Source organism: Drosophila sulfurigaster, chromosome 3 (genome assembly GCF_023558435.1).
Source record: "Drosophila sulfurigaster albostrigata strain 15112-1811.04 chromosome 3, ASM2355843v2, whole genome shotgun sequence".
Classification (NCBI taxonomy): Eukaryota; Metazoa; Arthropoda; class Insecta; order Diptera; family Drosophilidae; genus Drosophila; species Drosophila sulfurigaster.
In genome coordinates, this window is record NC_084883.1 from 50,036,534 (window position 1) to 50,053,990 (window position 17,457).

Sequence of the window (17,457 nt, forward strand, 5' to 3'; positions counted from 1 at the left end):
CACTTCCGTTCGCCTTGCCTTTGCCTTTGCCTTCTGTCTTTTCTTCTGTCTCGTCTCGTCTGACGATGCGTTTGGCCTGACTTTGGCTCTAAGCAAACAGCAAATTGTTTTGCGATATGGCAAAAAGCGCAACTTCATGCGTATTTGTTTGGCCCTTAGCATTGCCCTTCAAGACATCGCTGGAGTACATTAACTTTGAGTGGACAAACAATGATGCTGCATTTTACGCAGACAGACTGAGCAGAGAGTCAACAATGAAGAGTCTTGATTTAATATTGATAACTTGACTGTGCAAGTTCCAATTCTCCATTAGATATTAAAAACGTGCAACGTGAAACGAGCACGTGATCTATTTTTACAAAATACTATTAGGTATTTGCTCATAAGTTGCATTCTATAAATACTAAAGGGTATTCACATAAGTTAAACAGCTTTGCCGCAGCCATAAAACTTTGCACAAAAGGCGAAAGAGTTTCGTTTTTGGTTCTCTGCTTATTGCTGTTGGATAGTCTCTAAGCTAAAAGTGATTTGCCGTAACGATTGTGGCTCTCAATTTACTCGTAAAATTGTTGACAGAAATGAGAGCGAAAAGAAAAGCAACATATAGAGAAACAATGGCAAAAAAAACGAGTAAGAAAGCTACAGTTGAGTGTGATTGACTGTGAGATACCCGGTACCCATTTCGAATAAAAGCAAAAGAGTGAGGTATTATTCTTATAATATACCAAATTAATATACCGCAAAACTACTAAAATACATCATAGGCTATATATACCATAAAGGTAAAAATATACCAGATTGTCAGCCAAAGCAACTGAGAAATTTAGTAACTAAGAATGCGGTATAAAAATATACCAAATTAATACTAACTACTATTGATACACATACTATTTAAATAGATCCAATGCTACATATATTATGTTTATTTATATATTTCTAATTTTAAAATATACCGTAGAGTTCCAAATATACCAAAGTAAGTAGGCGGTTTTGTCCATAAAAAAGTATTTCTTAAATAACTTTTTTATTTTAATCAAATTTTCAGGAATCATAAATACTGTAGTTATTATTGTACCAAAAATCGAGTTCAGCTTCAAAATTACGCTTGCTATTCGATTTGTATCGACTTGCCGGGGCGTAAGTGGGCATGGCAAATATTTTAAGAGATCTAGTTGTTCATACAGACGGACGGACAGACAGACAGATAGCACTATAACGTCTCGGCTGTTCACGCTGATCAAAAATATACGTATATACTTTAAGAGGTCCAAGCTGACCCCTTCTGCCTGATACATACATTTCCTGCAGGCACAAAGTTATAATACCCTCTACCTTAAGGGTAACGGGTAAAAAAGAAACTGTAGCATAAATCCAGGCGCTGTGGCACAAGCTTAAACTGATTTTTATGCCACGGCAACCGGACAATCGGACCAGTGGACAAGCAGAGGAGGAAAGGGCCATTCAACAATAGTGCGTAAAGCAGGGGCAAATTGTCTATTTAGAAAAAAAAGGGATACAAGGTCAGCGCACGTCCTGCGGGCATAAGGAGCAAACTACAAAAACAAGAAGAGCATGTTGAAGAAACAGCAAAGCGTTCAGCTTGTGAGCTGACTTAACGACCCTCAACATTTTATAGACTATAGACAAACTCTGAATAATTTATGCGCCATAAAAACGAAATCGAATTGCAGACTTGCTGCTTTGGTCCGCTTTTAAAGGAGTCATCAGGAGGCAATTTATTGCGACTTGACCGCTTCAGGGCCAAAACAACAGCACGACATATGTGCGACAGTGTCAGTGTCAATGTATCTGTATCTGTTTCTGTGTGTGTGTGCTTTTATGTGCCAGGTAACCAAATAACACTCGACGCTCATTTTATGCAAATTAGTTTCAAATAATAACAACAACAACAACAACAGCAACAAGGACAACGACAAGGCCAAAGTTGTTACATAAATTTTGTCACTGCTGAAAAATAAATTAAATTAAATGAAGTTGAAAACTGCCAACCGAACGCACCTCTGTGTCCTGCCCCCTTTATGTTCGGTTCTATTCTGTTTAGCTGTTTGCTGGCATCATGATAAATTTCATTATTGGGCTCGTGACCCAAAAATATTTGTATATTGCTGGGAAAATGCATGGAAAATAGCTTAAAATTATACGCGGCCAACCCCGAAAAATGCAATGAAAATATTTTCATTGCAATTTCATAATCAAATTAACGTTTGCAAATGTTAACAAAGCGTCGCATGTTGCATGTGGCACGTTGCATGCGGCAGCTGTGACAATGTTTTGATTTTTCGCTTATTACTTAAAACTATCAGCTGACGCGGTTTTCTCTATGTATGTGTGTGGCACAATTACCGAAAAACACACACACGGTGTCAAAAATATGATTCTGATTGAAATTGAAGCGTTGCAAAAGGATGCGAATGCGATGCGCTGTGAGGCAATGTATGGAATGGAATTTAATTGAAAGATAGTTTTCCGATATGGGAAGGCACATGAAATTGCAAAAATCTCGCGGCGCATTACGTGATCTCGTTTCGCAATGCGTTCTTCGGTGGCAGCCAGACCAAGTCAAGACTTCGTCGCAGTTGCACAGCCAAAAGGTGACGTGACTTGACTTGAACGTGCGCCCCATTAGTGACATCGACTACAGATGCAGCCAGTTGTAGTCGCAGTTGGGGGAAAGGACGAAAGGATGCTCTGAGTCTGTGAGTCTGTGAGGTTGCAACGTAAACACGATCATCATGCATGCCGCACAGCTATTCACGTTGCCGCATGAAAAGTGGAAAATCGGGTTAACAGTGCCAAAAATCCAGACAATGGAAAACGCAGCATGACCGACAACAGCAACAACAACTACAACTACAACTACAGCAGCAGCAGCAACTTCAATAAATCAGCAACAAAGCATTCCCCAATTTCAAACCACTTTGCCCCCGTCACTTCCTCTGTCTGCGTGGCATGCCGCAAAACGAAGCTCGCGCGCAGGTCGTTTGCCGAAAAATAGATTTAAAATTTATAAATTATGAGCATTTGTTGCAGCAAATTGAAATGTTACGCTGCCAGCGTGTTGATACAGCTCGATTGAAACGAACGCGCCGAAACGAACAGCTTTAACTGCAGGTTAAACACACAACAAAAGAGTTATCAAATTTCCGACACATATACACTTTCAATAGAGTTTAAATTACGAGATGAATTTAATAGTGGATACTCACATTGCTCACATTTAGTGCTCAGCAATTTATATAGAAGGAATGTCTTTGTATTTGACTTTAATGAGAAGAAAGTAGTTCGTTTAAATTAAAGCCAAAAGTCTTGCAAATGATTATTATGTCTATTAATCTATACTTGAAGATTTTAAAGAACTATCATAAATATATTTTAGACACTCTTTAACTTAAGCAACAAATTTAAACAGTAGTTCTATTAACAATAATATATTAATGAAATAAGTCATTAATTTAAAGTTCAGCCAAAGAACTGAAATGAATTTATGATGTCTTTAGGCCAGTTTAAAGATTAAAAGAATGTCATATAATTCCAGCTGTTGCCACATAATCTGAAATATTAATTATTTAATGAAAAGTTTTGTGACATTACTTATTCGAATGATTAAAAACATCGACAATGAAAGTGCATTTATGTTAGACTTAAATGGGAAATAAATTATTTATTACGTTTGAGGTTAACACCTTTAAGTTTTGTGATATCTACAAGGCCATTGATTTAACATTTTAGAGAATTTCCTACCATTCAAGCATTCATCAATCTTTTCCAACATAATTAAAAATGTAATGGAAAAATTTGCCAATAAATGAGCGCTTAAAGTTCTCAACAATAGGAGGACTTGCACTTTTGACTTTAATTAAAAATAGGTTAAGTCTAAGAAACACTTTTACAATTATTTATATCTCTAAAACAGTTTCAGCATTTTGTGTTTCTTTTCAAGCATTCTTCAGCTTACTCAAGTAAATTTCTAAAGTATTTATCGAGCGGAAATTTCCGCAAACATTAAAAAATAAAGAGCTTAAACACCTTCTATATTTTATTTTCTATTTAAGGTGCGGCTAGCAATTAGTTTAATATTAAGTCAAATGCTTAAACAAACTTTTACAATAAATTCAATATTGTATTAATCCAGAAGTTTACAAAATATTCAAAGCTTTCAAGCACCTTCCAGCTTACTCAACATAATTATAAATGTAATTATCTAGTGGAAAGTTTTGCAACATTCTTAAACCGAGTGCTTAAAGACCTCAACCCTAAATGGCAAACATTCCTCTCATCTTCTGGCAGCAATTTGATGGAAATTCCTATTGGTGTTTTCCTTCCTTCGTTTTCCACTTCTTCTTCTTCTTTAGTGCTTGCCAGCTTATAGCCCAGCTGAGTTGTCTAGTCTTTGGGAAAATAGTCAAATGGATGTCGCCTTAAACATTGTTGACAATTCCATTTGCCTGTGCTTAAATTTGTTAGTTTTCCCGCGAGCTGCATAAATCATAACTGCAATGGCAAGTAGAGAAAAACAGAATTGAATTGCCATTCGCTTTGGCCATTTTTGGCACATTTAATGGCTGTCGTATATCACATAAAACCAATGTGAAATGCGGTGGCAAAAGCATCATAAAATGCAGATAACGGCAATCAAAATGTACCGAGTAGCGAGGGGATTAATACTAGGAAAATACTTGTATAAATATTTCAATATATTAATTAAGAATACAAAAATATTTAAAGAACTTTTCTGTTTTTTTTTTCAGGTGCTTTCTGGGAACCGTTTAAGCCAATGTAAGTCAAAGTATGGCATTTTATTCTAACTAATTAATTTTTCATGCAGAAAGAAAAAAAAAAAATTGAAAATTTCCCTTTTTTTTGCTGTTGTGTTTTGTTTTGGCTGTTGTATTAGTCGTATTTATGCTAATCAAACAGAATCCTGACCTCAGGCAAAATGTGTTCCAGAAATCAGCAAGACAAACAACAAATGGAGACCAACAACAACAATGAGAAGAAACAAGTTTCAAGACACAAATCGACCCACGTACTTGCTGTAAAAACCTCAGACTAGGCCTTGGCTAACAAGGGGTAAGGCACAGCAGGAGGGGGCGAAAGGGGAGGGGAAAAGGAGGCCGTGCGACCCAAAGACGTAGCTGCCGTTGTTTATAAAAATAATTAAGAAATATTTTCATGTTTTATAACTTTTGCGCATGAAGCGCAAAACTTTTTAAATAGACAAACTTTTGTTGCCGCTGCTTGTTTACTTATAAAATGTTTTCCCAGCTACCCTCCCCGTCCCCGTCCCCTTCAATCTGGTTGTCCGTCTGCAGACGCAACACCCTCAGGAGTCGCTCAAACCTCTCTCCAGCTATATCTTTGAATGGATACATTTGGAAAATCTCGAAACAGCTAACAACATACTTCATTATAATATTTTCACTTTTAACTTGGCAGCAAGTGTTCCTCCACCTCTCTCCCTTCTCTCTCTGGCTACACTTATTATTGTTCATGTTATTGTTATCCCTGTTGCTGCTGGACGCCGGCGTCAACTGCGACTGCGACGTCGACGTCCAAGATGAGTGTTCCCTTGACAAAATGTCTAATTTCCGTGCAGGAAAGCAAGAAATTACTTTATGGTTTGTTAATAGCGGGCGGCCTTTTCAAAGCGGTCGCCTTTTGTTGTATCCGTCGCCATTGTTTCCGTCGCTGTCCCCTTCCCCCCTCAACATCTTCTGCTTTTCATTGGGCTTCTAGCTTGTTGCCCCCATTGTTGTTATTGTTGTTGTTGTCTAAAACGCAGCTTAAATGTTGTGACATATTTTGTGAAACGGCTTTTGGCTGCTTCTTCTGGGGCCGCTTTGGCTTTCATGGCAAAGCTCGCCGCGGGCCTCACGTGAGAGCCATTTGCCTATGCGCCACGTTTAATGGAAATTTAAACGGTAACAATTACACTTGGGCCAACTTATTGTGAAATATCAACACACACACACACTACCGAAAACACACTTCGGCTGCTTCTCAGCTGTCAAGTCAATGAAACTTTCGCAGCTCTATTGAAATTTTTGGTATGTTGGCGACACCTGCTGCCTGCCACAAACCAAGAGGGGGAAATAGAGGGGAGACGGAGGTAATAGCATCGCATAGCATCGCAGTTACCTGCTGATCATAACACGTGCCGCAACAGCAACAGAAGCAGCGGAAGTGGGTGCAAAAAACTTTTGAATGAAGTTAAGCTTAAGCGCTGGCCATGAAGCACCTCGGCCCCAACACCCTCAGGCATCTCAAGAATTTCATCATGTTTTACAATTTTTATTTTCTTTACAACCGAAACGTATTTACCTGTGTGTCTATGGCATATTCATTTGTGCCCCGGGCCATTCATTCAGCATTTTTTCCTTGTGCGGGTCCAAAATAATATATGTAAGCGTATCAATGACTGTTGGCACTTGACAACTTCAGGTTGCCAAACACAAAAAACATTTGCATATACCCTGAAAGCAGATTATGGCTCATTTTTAGCTACAGGGCAGCGATGGATGGACATCTTTTAGTTATGACTAGAGATAGCTATCTTTTAGTTAAGCTGTCCGCAAATAATTTGTACCAACTACTAATCTCAAAAATTTACATATGCCCAAAAAGGAGATTATGTCTTCTTTTATGATAAAATTATCTATCTTTTAGTTACGACTTGAGATACATATCTTTCAGTTAAACTGTCTTCCAAAATACTTTGTTTTATCGGTAATATGGAAAAGCTTTTTCAGTTTTAATAATATATTAATAGATGCACATGTTTCTACAAATAGTTATTACGAACTAGTTTCGGAATAATAAGAATATTATTCTAGCATCATTATATTCAAATTTTAATTGAATTTTTTTGTGCTAGTTTCTAATCAATTTCGTATTATTATTCATAAGGAATATGGAATTTTTATTTTAAGAACGCCATTCTTTTTCGAAAAATATTATCTTTTAGATACGACTACAGATACAAATCTTGTAGTTCATTTATTTGCGAATAATTTTAAACCAACTACTAATCATATTTGTTACTAACATAAATATGGAAAAAAGATTATGGCTTCATATGACTTGAGACACATATATCATATATTTAAGTTTTACTGCCTGCAAATATGTTGCTTCAACTTCTAATACTTATAATCTCATTAATAATGAGGAACATAGCCTTCCAAAAAAGCATTTTCTCTTGTATTTTAAATCGATTTAAATATATAATTAGTTGGAGGATATTTTGTAACAACTTTATTGTACTTATCATATATTGAAAACGTCTTTAGTATTTGCTAAAAAATCTATTTCAAAATTATATATTTTCTGTAGATGGTATCTATTAGATACGACTAGAGAAATAAATCTTTGACTTAAACTATAATTAATTTAAAACTAGCAACTAATCATGTTATTCTTCTAAATAATAAGGAACACTATTCATAAAACTGCTAAGCATCTTTGTAATTTGGTTAAACTGTCAACAAAAAAGCTGTACTATCTCCTAATCATTTTCTTATTATTAAACATCGTTTTTTTACTAACATGACAAAACTCTTTTTGTTTTCCACGAAATCCATTTAAATATTTAATCTTTTGGGATTTGTGTGCGGCCCGCACAATCTATTTGCATTTGAAATACATTTCTTGGGGGCAGCTTATTAACCCGCCATCAGCTTATCCTTGCTGAGGTTTGCTTCGCCTCCTTTTCCCCCGCTCTTCAATTATGGCCATGCCTTTGTTTATATGGGTTTTTGTGTATGTATTTTTTGTGTGTCTGTATGTCTGTGTCTGTGTCGTCGTCCTCCTTCTTCGACTATCTCTGTATCTTGAGGTTTACGTTGACTGCGAATGTTTGTGGCCTGCATATTTCGCCTTTAACGTATAAAACAACTATACGACTTTGCCATTTTTCCCACACTCACACTCGCACACACACATGTACGAAATTTTCCTGCTCGCAAAAGGCATTTTCCGGAGCCTAATGCAGCCCGCTTTGCTCTTTTTTTTTTGCTTTTTTGTTGCCTCAGTTGTTGTGTTCGTTTCACTCGCTTGCTTGTTTCACTCGTATTGTTTGTTTGTTTGTGTGTTTTGCATTTGTCCTCCTTTGGCAGCTTTGCACCCGCAACAACAGCAACCACAACAACAACAGCAGCAGCAACCAGCAGCAGCAGCAACAGCAACAGCAACAACAACTAGAGCAACGTTCGCCCAGAGAAAACTAATTTCTTGCCGTTTTCTGCCTTTTTGTGTGTGTTTTCGTGTGTAGCTCGCGGCAGTTAAGTTTTTCCTCCATTTCCCCCGCCCAATGCCAGTCATAGTTGCTGTTGTTGCTGTTGCTTTTGCTGTCTTTGGGCCTTTTTTCTTGCAGTTTTGTAATGGCACGCATTTACTAGCTATTGTTGTTGCCTGGCTTGTTAGCATGCCGCAGCTGAAATGGCATTTCCTGTTGTTGTCCTCTTTAGAAGGAAGCAAAAAAAAATACTCAGCCCGGCGGGTAAGATATTTAAATTATTATACGGCGTAGACAGAGTGAATTTGATTGGGAAATTAAGTAAATGCTGCCCTTCAGCATTTTCGCATGTGTGTGGGTGTGTGTGTGTGTGTTGCGGCTGCCCCACCTCAAATATCTTTAAGATGAGATTGTGTTGCATGCATTTTCAACAGATTTCCCTGTTAATTAGATGCAGTCTGTTTATACTGTGTAATTTATGTGGTCCCCATCTGTTGCCACACACACACAGCCGCACACACAGCAGTTCACGTGCAACGCATGCAACGCTTGCAACATGGCCCTGACCGAGGTCTGGCTCAGTCTTCCACTGGCGCTCAGTTCGCTCAGTGTTCGATAGCCGAGTATAATTCACATTCAATTGCTGTGCGGCAACTTGTGGCTGTTGCCTCGGGCGCTTGTGCCACATGTGTGCTGCATCCCAGGCATCATCACGCTGATGGACTCGGACCAACGACCAACGACTCACACGCCATCACAACCAGAACATGTCCATGCACTCACACACATGCCCCGCGGGGGCAGAAGGAGTGTGGCATGCAACTCCCCCGTTTTTGGACGAGTATAAAGCTGCCGCAAACAAAACATTCATCAAAATTTTATACACTCAACATGTGCCTCGGCCCCGTTGCATGCTTCTTCCTCCCTTCGTTGCCACGCCTCGAGCTCAGTCGAGTTGCGAGTTGTGAGTTGAGTTGAGTTGATTTGTTTGTGTTTTTGGGTCTGCCTTCGATTTGAATGTTCTTTGAAAAATCACAACTAATTAACTTTGCCTACGGCTCCAAACAAGACAAAAAAAGAAATTATGATGATGCACCAGATGTGTTGCATTGTTGCATGCGTTTCAAAAATAGACAACATGTTTTCCCGTTGATGCTTCCGGTAGTCAATGCTAATGTATAGTTTATTGCCCAGCTAAATGAGGCCTAACGAACAAGCAGACACAACAGTTTGAGGGGGCAAGGTGTTTGTTTGTTGCTTGTGGCAGCAACAACTGGGGTCAAAAGGCAGACTACATGAAAATTGTTAAAACAAAAATCCCCAATGTCAAAGTAAACAGAAACAGTTTCAGTTCTGTGGGGCATTAATAAATAAAATGTGTGCACTGAAAAGAATATTCTTAAATCAAAATATTATATACATAAGTATTAATACTCAGAATTTTCGTCTAAGATCTTAGAAACAGAAAACACACCTTGATTTCAGAAACATTTGATATAAGACCAAGTTTTTATCGATAAAATAAAAAAGTTCTTTACTTTTAATACCGCAAATCGTATTAATAGATAAACAATTAATAAAGCTAGTGTTCTCAAGACCAAAACATTGCGGTATTCATTTTAAAATATACCAAATTAATGTATCACAAAAATACTAAAATTATACCGAATGCTACTTTAAGTATGTTATACTTCATCGAATGTTTATTTCGGTACATTTTAGTACACTTGTAGTATATTATTCGGTATTTTTTAGAATAATACGAAAATGTTTTGATTTTATTTACAATGACTAGAGAGTATCTACAAGTCGAGCACTCTTGACTGTAGCCTTCTTACTTGTTTCTAACTAAGCTTAGTAATATTTTAGAATTTATCTAGTATATTCGGTCTTATTTTTAAATTAAAGCATTTTTCAACTTAGTGTTCTAATAGTTTTAATAGTTTGATCTTAAAATGGTTTTACTTTCAGAATACAATTTTCAAGATTTAAATTCTTGATTTTAGAAGTTGGTTTTTTTTTCAGTGTAAATACAAATAAACAAATATCGAAAATATTGCTGTACCCTCGTTTTTTTGGGAGCAAAACCCAGACAATCGCCTCAGGAGTTAAGAAATTGTATCTCAAAAATTGCTTTGTCCTTTTTTGCAACATCTCTGTTGGCCCTGCAGCTAATGTTGTGTAGAGAACAGAAGAGTCGCTCACAGAGATTTGATGATGTTGGTGTGCTGTGTCTTAATTTTCATATTTATTTCTTGCAGTCGTAAGTCGTACAAAAAACTTAAGAACTTTTCTTTTAATTGCCACAACTCAAATGTCAGAGTTCATAAAAACGGGTGGAGAACAAAAGCCTGAATGAGTGAGAGAGCGAAATTGAGTAATTTTTGCATTTGCCGGCTGTGGCTGTGGCTGCAACTGCGGCTGTTGATTGTTTCCCGGAGGCTGCATCTATTGTGCGTTGCAAAAGAAATGTCGATGAGCGGAGTAAATTCTTTGCGCAAAACTTTTCATCATCACGACAGCCAGCGACTGTTGTGACTCAGCTGGAGGCAGGTAATGCTGCCACTGCTGCATACACAATGAAAGTATTTATTAAAACAAACTTGATGCTCTCGCTCTTGCTCTCTCCTTCTCTCTCTCTCTCTTGGTCTCTTTCTTCGCTTCGCTGATTTTGCATTTGGCTGACTGGTGGCCAAAAGTTTGTCACTTGCCGCACGCTGCACTCTGCACGTTGCACGTTGCACGCTGCCGCCCAGGCGCATAAATGTCACTTACGCGCTCCTTGACGCACGCCATGCGGCAAGTTGCAAGCAAGCCATTGTGTTCAGCAAATGCCAACGTTGCACCCACTGAGCAAATTGCGAAAGTGACAATTTCGACAGCCTCACACAGATAGCGCGCCCGCGCAGGAGTTGCAAGGAGTCAGTCCGTGTGGCAGCCACACACAGACGCACACACAACTTGCCAAAGTCGAAGAGCAGCGACGGCGGCGTTTGGCCAAAGTGTAAGTGCAAATTCAGTTTGGTTTAATTTCGACAGTCTGTGGTCGCTGCTGCTGCTGCTGCGACGTCGTCGTCGCCGTCACCGTCGTCGCTGCCATTGACCAAAAGGGCTGTCAATGTTGCCCGCTTAAGTGCGTGCGTTTGCCCCACTGCTGACGTCGCTGCCGCTGTCGACGTCGACGCCAGCTGCGATCTTTATTAAGTTTTCGCTTACTTTTCGCCGAGTGCGACAAAAAGTTTACCCTCACAAGTTTTCCCTTCAAACAATTTTCTCTTGTTTTTCTACATTTCGGCTTTTGTTTTCTGGTTAAGATTTCACTTGCTGTTTTGCCAACAGTCGCCCCCCTTCCCCGTCGCTTCCTCTCATCTCTGCACTCCCGCACAATCAGACAAACAGTCGAATAGCCAGACAGTCTGACAGCTAGACTGAATCTCAGTCGCAGCTTGAAAAACTTTCTTTTTTTGGTCAAAAGAGTCCTCAACAAATTTGTTGTCTATACTGGTTTTTTAGACACCAACAAATATATATTTGTGGCACAGCAGCACAGTGAAGCCAAATCGATAATGTGAAATGCAGTGCAGTGGAGCAGCATTTAATAAACATGCACATACATAAATAAATGTGTGTTATAATAAATGTAAATCAACATTTAAGTACTTTTTACCTGCAAGGTAATCGTTTAGTTACAACTGGACAATGAAAGTATTAATATTTACTTATATTGCAGTACATTTACATATCTCTATCAGAGGGAATAGCTTAGTACTGATGAGATATAGAGTTTGTTTTAAATTGTTTACTCTAATACAACACGAAAAAAAAGTTTTATCTTAAATTTAGAATTTCGTTACATTCTGAAAATTTGTAAGCGTGAAAATGAGAAATTTCCAAGTTATTCCAAAAACAATTAAATTAGGCTTAGTTTGACAAAGTGTCAACGAATTGAACATGCCTTTAAGTACAATAGTATAACGTTATGGTATTTTTATAATTTAATGGTATATTTTAATGGTATATTTTGTTTATTTTGACTATGTTTAAAGTTATGGTTTAATATATTTTGTTTTATTTCACATTCAGATTTTTGTAGTTTTTGTTTCAGATTAGGTTAAGGGATTTTTTTGAAATGGTATATTTAACAACCAAATATAATAATTTTTTCTATATCTTCAATAAAATTAAATTATGATATTGAGATAAATTATTCCGTTTAAGCAGTTCTTTCGTAGTAGTGACAAATTTTTAAAGTTATGATAAATTTTTTTATACCAAATGTAGTTTTTGAATGTATTATAGTATTTTTAGGCATATTTAAGCAGTAATCAATCCTATGGAGTTGCAGGGTATTCAATAGTCCAGCAAACTCAACTTTCCCACTTGTTACAATTCACTTTAAGCGAACTTGGCACCTGAGTCGTCTCTCGCAAGTATCGCCAAATGGAATGTAATAATTTGGGTCTTGATTGTGACACTTTTATTGCCAGGCACATTGAACTGTAAATAAGGATTTAAAACTTATTGACACTTATTGTGAAATTGTTCAACTAAATGATTAAGTTTAAAATACTTTATGCAGGCTCTCGCATTGAGCTCTTGTTGAATCACAACCATTGTGGCACGTTTGCGTGTCCGTTTCTTTGTTCTTGTTGTTTTTGCTGTAGCTGTGTTCGGTTTATTTGCTCTCTGCAGCAAATATGCTCGATTGCATTTGAGTTATTGTTAGTGGGTCAGTTGACAGCAGAGTACAAGGAGAGGAGAGTAGAGGAGAAGAGGAAGAGGTAGCTGCAAAAGGATCTTACTTGGGGTGTCGATGTCCTGGCTGCCTGTGCATATTCAATATTTTGGTATTTATCTTGTCAGACAATAAAATAAAGCAAAGTACGCACATTCTACAAGGCTATTGAACATCAACACACACATTGCTGCTTATATGGTTTGCTAGGAAATAGGTCAGCGGTGTCAAAGTTCTGGCTTGGTGTCGGTATCGGTAACGGTCTCTGGTCTCTGGCTGGAATCCGGTGTTGCACATACCGTTGCAGCTGCTGCATGCCACAGGAATTTGCATGCTCGAATTTGCCTTAAGCGCCCATAAGCCACGACTCCAACAGGACTTCAGCAGACTTGTAAGCTGCACATATCCTAACATCAATCCTTTTTTGTGTGCCCCCCTTTTTCGATGGCAGCAGGCGGTGAATCTCAGTTTTCAATTCTCAGTTCGCAGCGCGCAGTCTCTCAGTTGTCGAGCTCGCTTGCTGATATATAGTACAATCCAAATCTCTATATATATATATATATTTTCTATGTAAGATGCAGCAGGAAATCGTTGAACGTTGCTTGCCACATCTGCTGCAACATCTTCTCGAATGCGACGAGCAGCAGAAACATGTCGACTACGATAATTGTCTGAAATACGCCACAGTTTGCATAGCAAATCACAATGAACCGGCGGATGCATACGATAGTGTTGAGGAGAATCTAACGAACTTTATCGAACGATTTCATTTGGAATGCCTCGGGGAACTAGGAGACACAGTGAAGCTGCTGAGTCAGGTGATACTCGACGATCAGCAATTGCTGGAGGAGCACAAATGGAGCGTGCTGGATTTTATGCTCTCTGTGAACTTTCGTGCCTTCAACACGGCGCGAATGTATCTCAAAGATCTGATGGCTTGTCGCGAGCAGTTGCTTCGGTCCCTCGACTGGGCTTACAGCTATAAGAAGAAAGCCAGATTCAATGCTGAGCAGCAACAAGGGGAAGTGCTGCAGAAGCGTTCATTTGATCTCGACAGCGAATTGGATAGCATTGGAGACAATTCCTTGTCTGCAGCCACAAATCCATCCTCGGTGGATTTATCGTTGGATTTGTCATTGCTTTCCTCACACGAATCCAGCGCAGTGAGTCCACAACAAGAGACAGCTAAGGATCAAGCCGAGCTGGAGCAGGCGCGGCAGAGATATTCTCTAGCTCTCAGTCAGCTGCAGGAGCAACAACAACAACCGAAAGCCACCATCGATGAGCCACCCAATGAACCGCGTCCTGTGGCCGCTTTTGCTGTGTCCTTTGGCAACTACTTGCATCAGCCATTGCAAGATGTGCAACAGGCAGTGCAACAATACGGCGAGGAAGGATTTCTGCTGCGCGAGGTGCTCGCCATGTTCTTTCAGCCACGCAGCTGTCGCTACTTCGAGGTGGACAAGCAACTGTTGCAACTGCGCTCCAATGCGACCAACCAGCAGCTGCTCTCGAAGTTTCTTGCACCGTTGCAGCACATGCAACTGCTGCAGCTCTTCATCGATTGCTATCAGCAGGGACACTTGGAGACGTTGTCCAGTTTAACAGCGGCCTTGCGGCGTTTGCTCAAACCCGTTGTGGAGACTCTCACCTATTTTGAGCAGCGCGTGGCCATCGATCCGAAGCAGGCCACATTACGTTGCCTGCTGCGTGCCATGCGGCCGAGCTTGCCACGTCTGCAGCTGCTGTGGAGTCTGGCCGTTAGCAGCTACGCATTGCCGCCGCAACAGCAACTATGCATCGCTGCGCACTGTCGCAGCCAATACATTGTCTACAATCTGCTGCAACTTGCCGCATTGCCCGCACATCTGGATGCCGAGGGGCGACGTGGCAGCGCTGCGGCCTTGCTGCTGCATGTGCTGCAAGTGTATTGCCAGTTTCTGGATAGCTGGTGGTTGCTGGGCGACTTTCAGGACTGGTACGCAGAGTTCCCTGCAGAGCAGCAACTCATCGACGGACGCACACAGTACGTGATGCGTCCTCTGGAGAGTGAAGATGCCTCGGAGCTCTCTCAATCTCCCATCTATCAGATCATTGAGCGGCACATTGTGTGCGCAGGCAAATCGTTGGCTGTGCTCTTCGATGCCAATCGTCTGGGACACTTTGTGGGCGTCCATCATGCGCTGCTGAAGAAATCACTGTATCACATGCTGATCAAGACGCTGCTGCCTCAGCTGAGACCGTATCAGCTAGAGCCTCTGAAGAAACAGCCCAAGGCGCCGGACATCTTTCGCCAGCTGCGTGCCACCGACAACGAGCAGCTGCGTGGCATGTACTATGCTTACTACAAAGAATCGCAGGTGGACTTTAAGCTGCCCCAAATTTGCACCATCGACGAGCTGCTGAAGCAGTGCTTAAGTTGTGTCAGTTATGCGCCGTTGCATGAACTCATCTGCCGCTCGTTGGATCGTGTGCTGGAGCCAAGAGTGTTGCTCGTGAATTCATTTGTGGTGCACTTGATACGCGAACAGCTGAAGTTGCAACAAGTATTGGCAGAGTTACGCCAAGTTTATTTGCTGCTCGATTTTGAGGAATTTGCTAAGCAACTTGAGATTGCTTTGCATCAACTGGAACAAGGTTTCACTGCGCTGGCCAGACAGCAGTTGCAAGAAGTGCTCGATCAGCACAACACGCGTGTGGCATACCCCTTCAGTGTGGCACTCCAAAGTGCGGATCTCGATCAACTGTCGCTGCTCTACAGATGCGATGCGGCACTCGATTGCATCATCTATGATTCACAACTCGATCTGTACAATATCGCTTATCGCAGGCAGTTGCAGTTGCATGTGGCCATACGCAAGTTGCAACAGCTGCCGACGCTCAATTTCACTGGCACTCTGCAGAGTTGTAAAGCCAATTTAGAGCTAGCTTTGCAGCAGCAACTAAAGCTCCCGCAATTGCAGCAAGCGGCAGTCGAATGTGTTGCCCAGTTGGAGCTGAGTGTGAGCTTGCCACAGCTGCAGCTGGCGCACAATACGTTCGTGCAACAGATGTGCTGCATTCTGTTGACCGACAACGATGACGAAGAGCTGCTGCAGGAGCTGCTTATGCTGGCCAACATTCTGGCCAAGCATTGGCTGCGCTTGCAACGCGTTTTTGCCACACCAACTGAAGCGAGCAGCTGCAGCTGCAACGCTGATGATTTCGCTGACTTTGATGCACAGTTTGATGAGTTGAAAATCGATTATTTGCTGTCCGTTAACAAATGGAGCGATGCCATGCAATGCCTTCTCGACTGACCAGGAATGGTGCTCAAATATATATGATAAATTGTTCCAATTGGTTTTCGCCCCCTGTTTTCACCGTTCCTAATAAACAATTTGCATTTCAATTTGTTCGCTAACAAACAACAACAACAACAATAAACTGAAGACAACTGCCCCAAATAAGTTTTCGGTTTTTTTTATTTCGTGTGTGTTTTTGTTATCAGTTTTCTGAGCGCGCCATTTTGTGTTGGGAAAAACCGCAAATTAAATCGTTTTCGACTGCTGGTTAAATTTATTTGCAACGTGCAGCTAAAAGCCGCAAACGCGCCATGCCTCTTGCCTCCTAAGCGTGTCCAACTTATAGCAAAATAAGTGAAATACTCTGCACACAACTCAACTGTAATCTGAGATACTCTGGAATGATCTATACATTATATTTTCTTTTTTTTTGTAAAGTACATATAGTTTTTTATGAGAGAATGCTACAATTAAGTAATAAGCATTGTTTCTTATTTTAGCTTAAATATATGAATAAATCTAAGGTAGTAAATGTTCTTAATAAGCTTCAACTGCCGAGTTAAAATATTTTTCCGCGATAGTTTTTGTGATAGTTTAAGAAACAAAAAAGAATTTAAAGTAAATTAAAAAATGCACTTCAGTAGAAGAAGATCTTTAATCAATTTAAGCACACGGAAAATCAAAAAAGGCTTTGATAAGCTTTCCCTAAGTAAGAACACTCTAAATACAGAAATAAAATGATATTTACATTTATAGGAGAGAGCTAAGGTTTATATGAAAATTCAAAAGGAATTCTTCATATGGATAAAATAAATTCAAGTATGAATATTTTGATTTCAAATAGATATAAGTAAAAAAAAACTTTATATTGATTCCCTAAATTTTATTTTCTTGAACTATTAAGTTTAGATGTTAAAGTTTATATCAAAGACAAGCTAATGAACAAATGAAGAAACTTTCAAAGTAAGACTAAGTTTACTAGTGAATAGGCTCTATAATTTTTAAATAAGTATAAATTACAACTAAGTAAGGAATGTTCAAACTTTAATTCACGTACACTCTTATTGAATTTTAAAGACTAAACTTACTCTTTCTCTAAAATCCTTTCAATAATCGTTACAAACATTGGCAAACATCATAAAGGCCTAACTAAAGCAACTCGTTATTGCCATTTTCCAATGGCT

At 39.6% G+C, this 17,457-nt stretch overlaps 1 protein-coding gene and 1 long non-coding RNA gene across 2 annotated transcripts in view; both read left to right on the forward strand.

Annotated features, from left to right (window-relative positions):
* Positions 1-17,457, forward strand: part of LOC133842937 (uncharacterized) — a 104,553-nt gene that overhangs the window by 75,337 nt on the left and 11,759 nt on the right. Inside the window, exon 3 of the long non-coding RNA XR_009894458.1 lies at positions 4,770-4,797. This is a non-coding gene — a long non-coding RNA (uncharacterized LOC133842937). The remainder of the gene's footprint in view (positions 1-4,769; positions 4,798-17,457) is intronic.
* LOC133842689 (uncharacterized) lies at positions 13,485-16,438 on the forward strand. Its single transcript, XM_062275891.1, has one exon. The coding sequence runs from the start codon at positions 13,565-13,567 to the stop codon at positions 16,286-16,288; it is 2,724 nt and encodes a 907-aa protein (XP_062131875.1). The 5' UTR covers positions 13,485-13,564; the 3' UTR covers positions 16,289-16,438.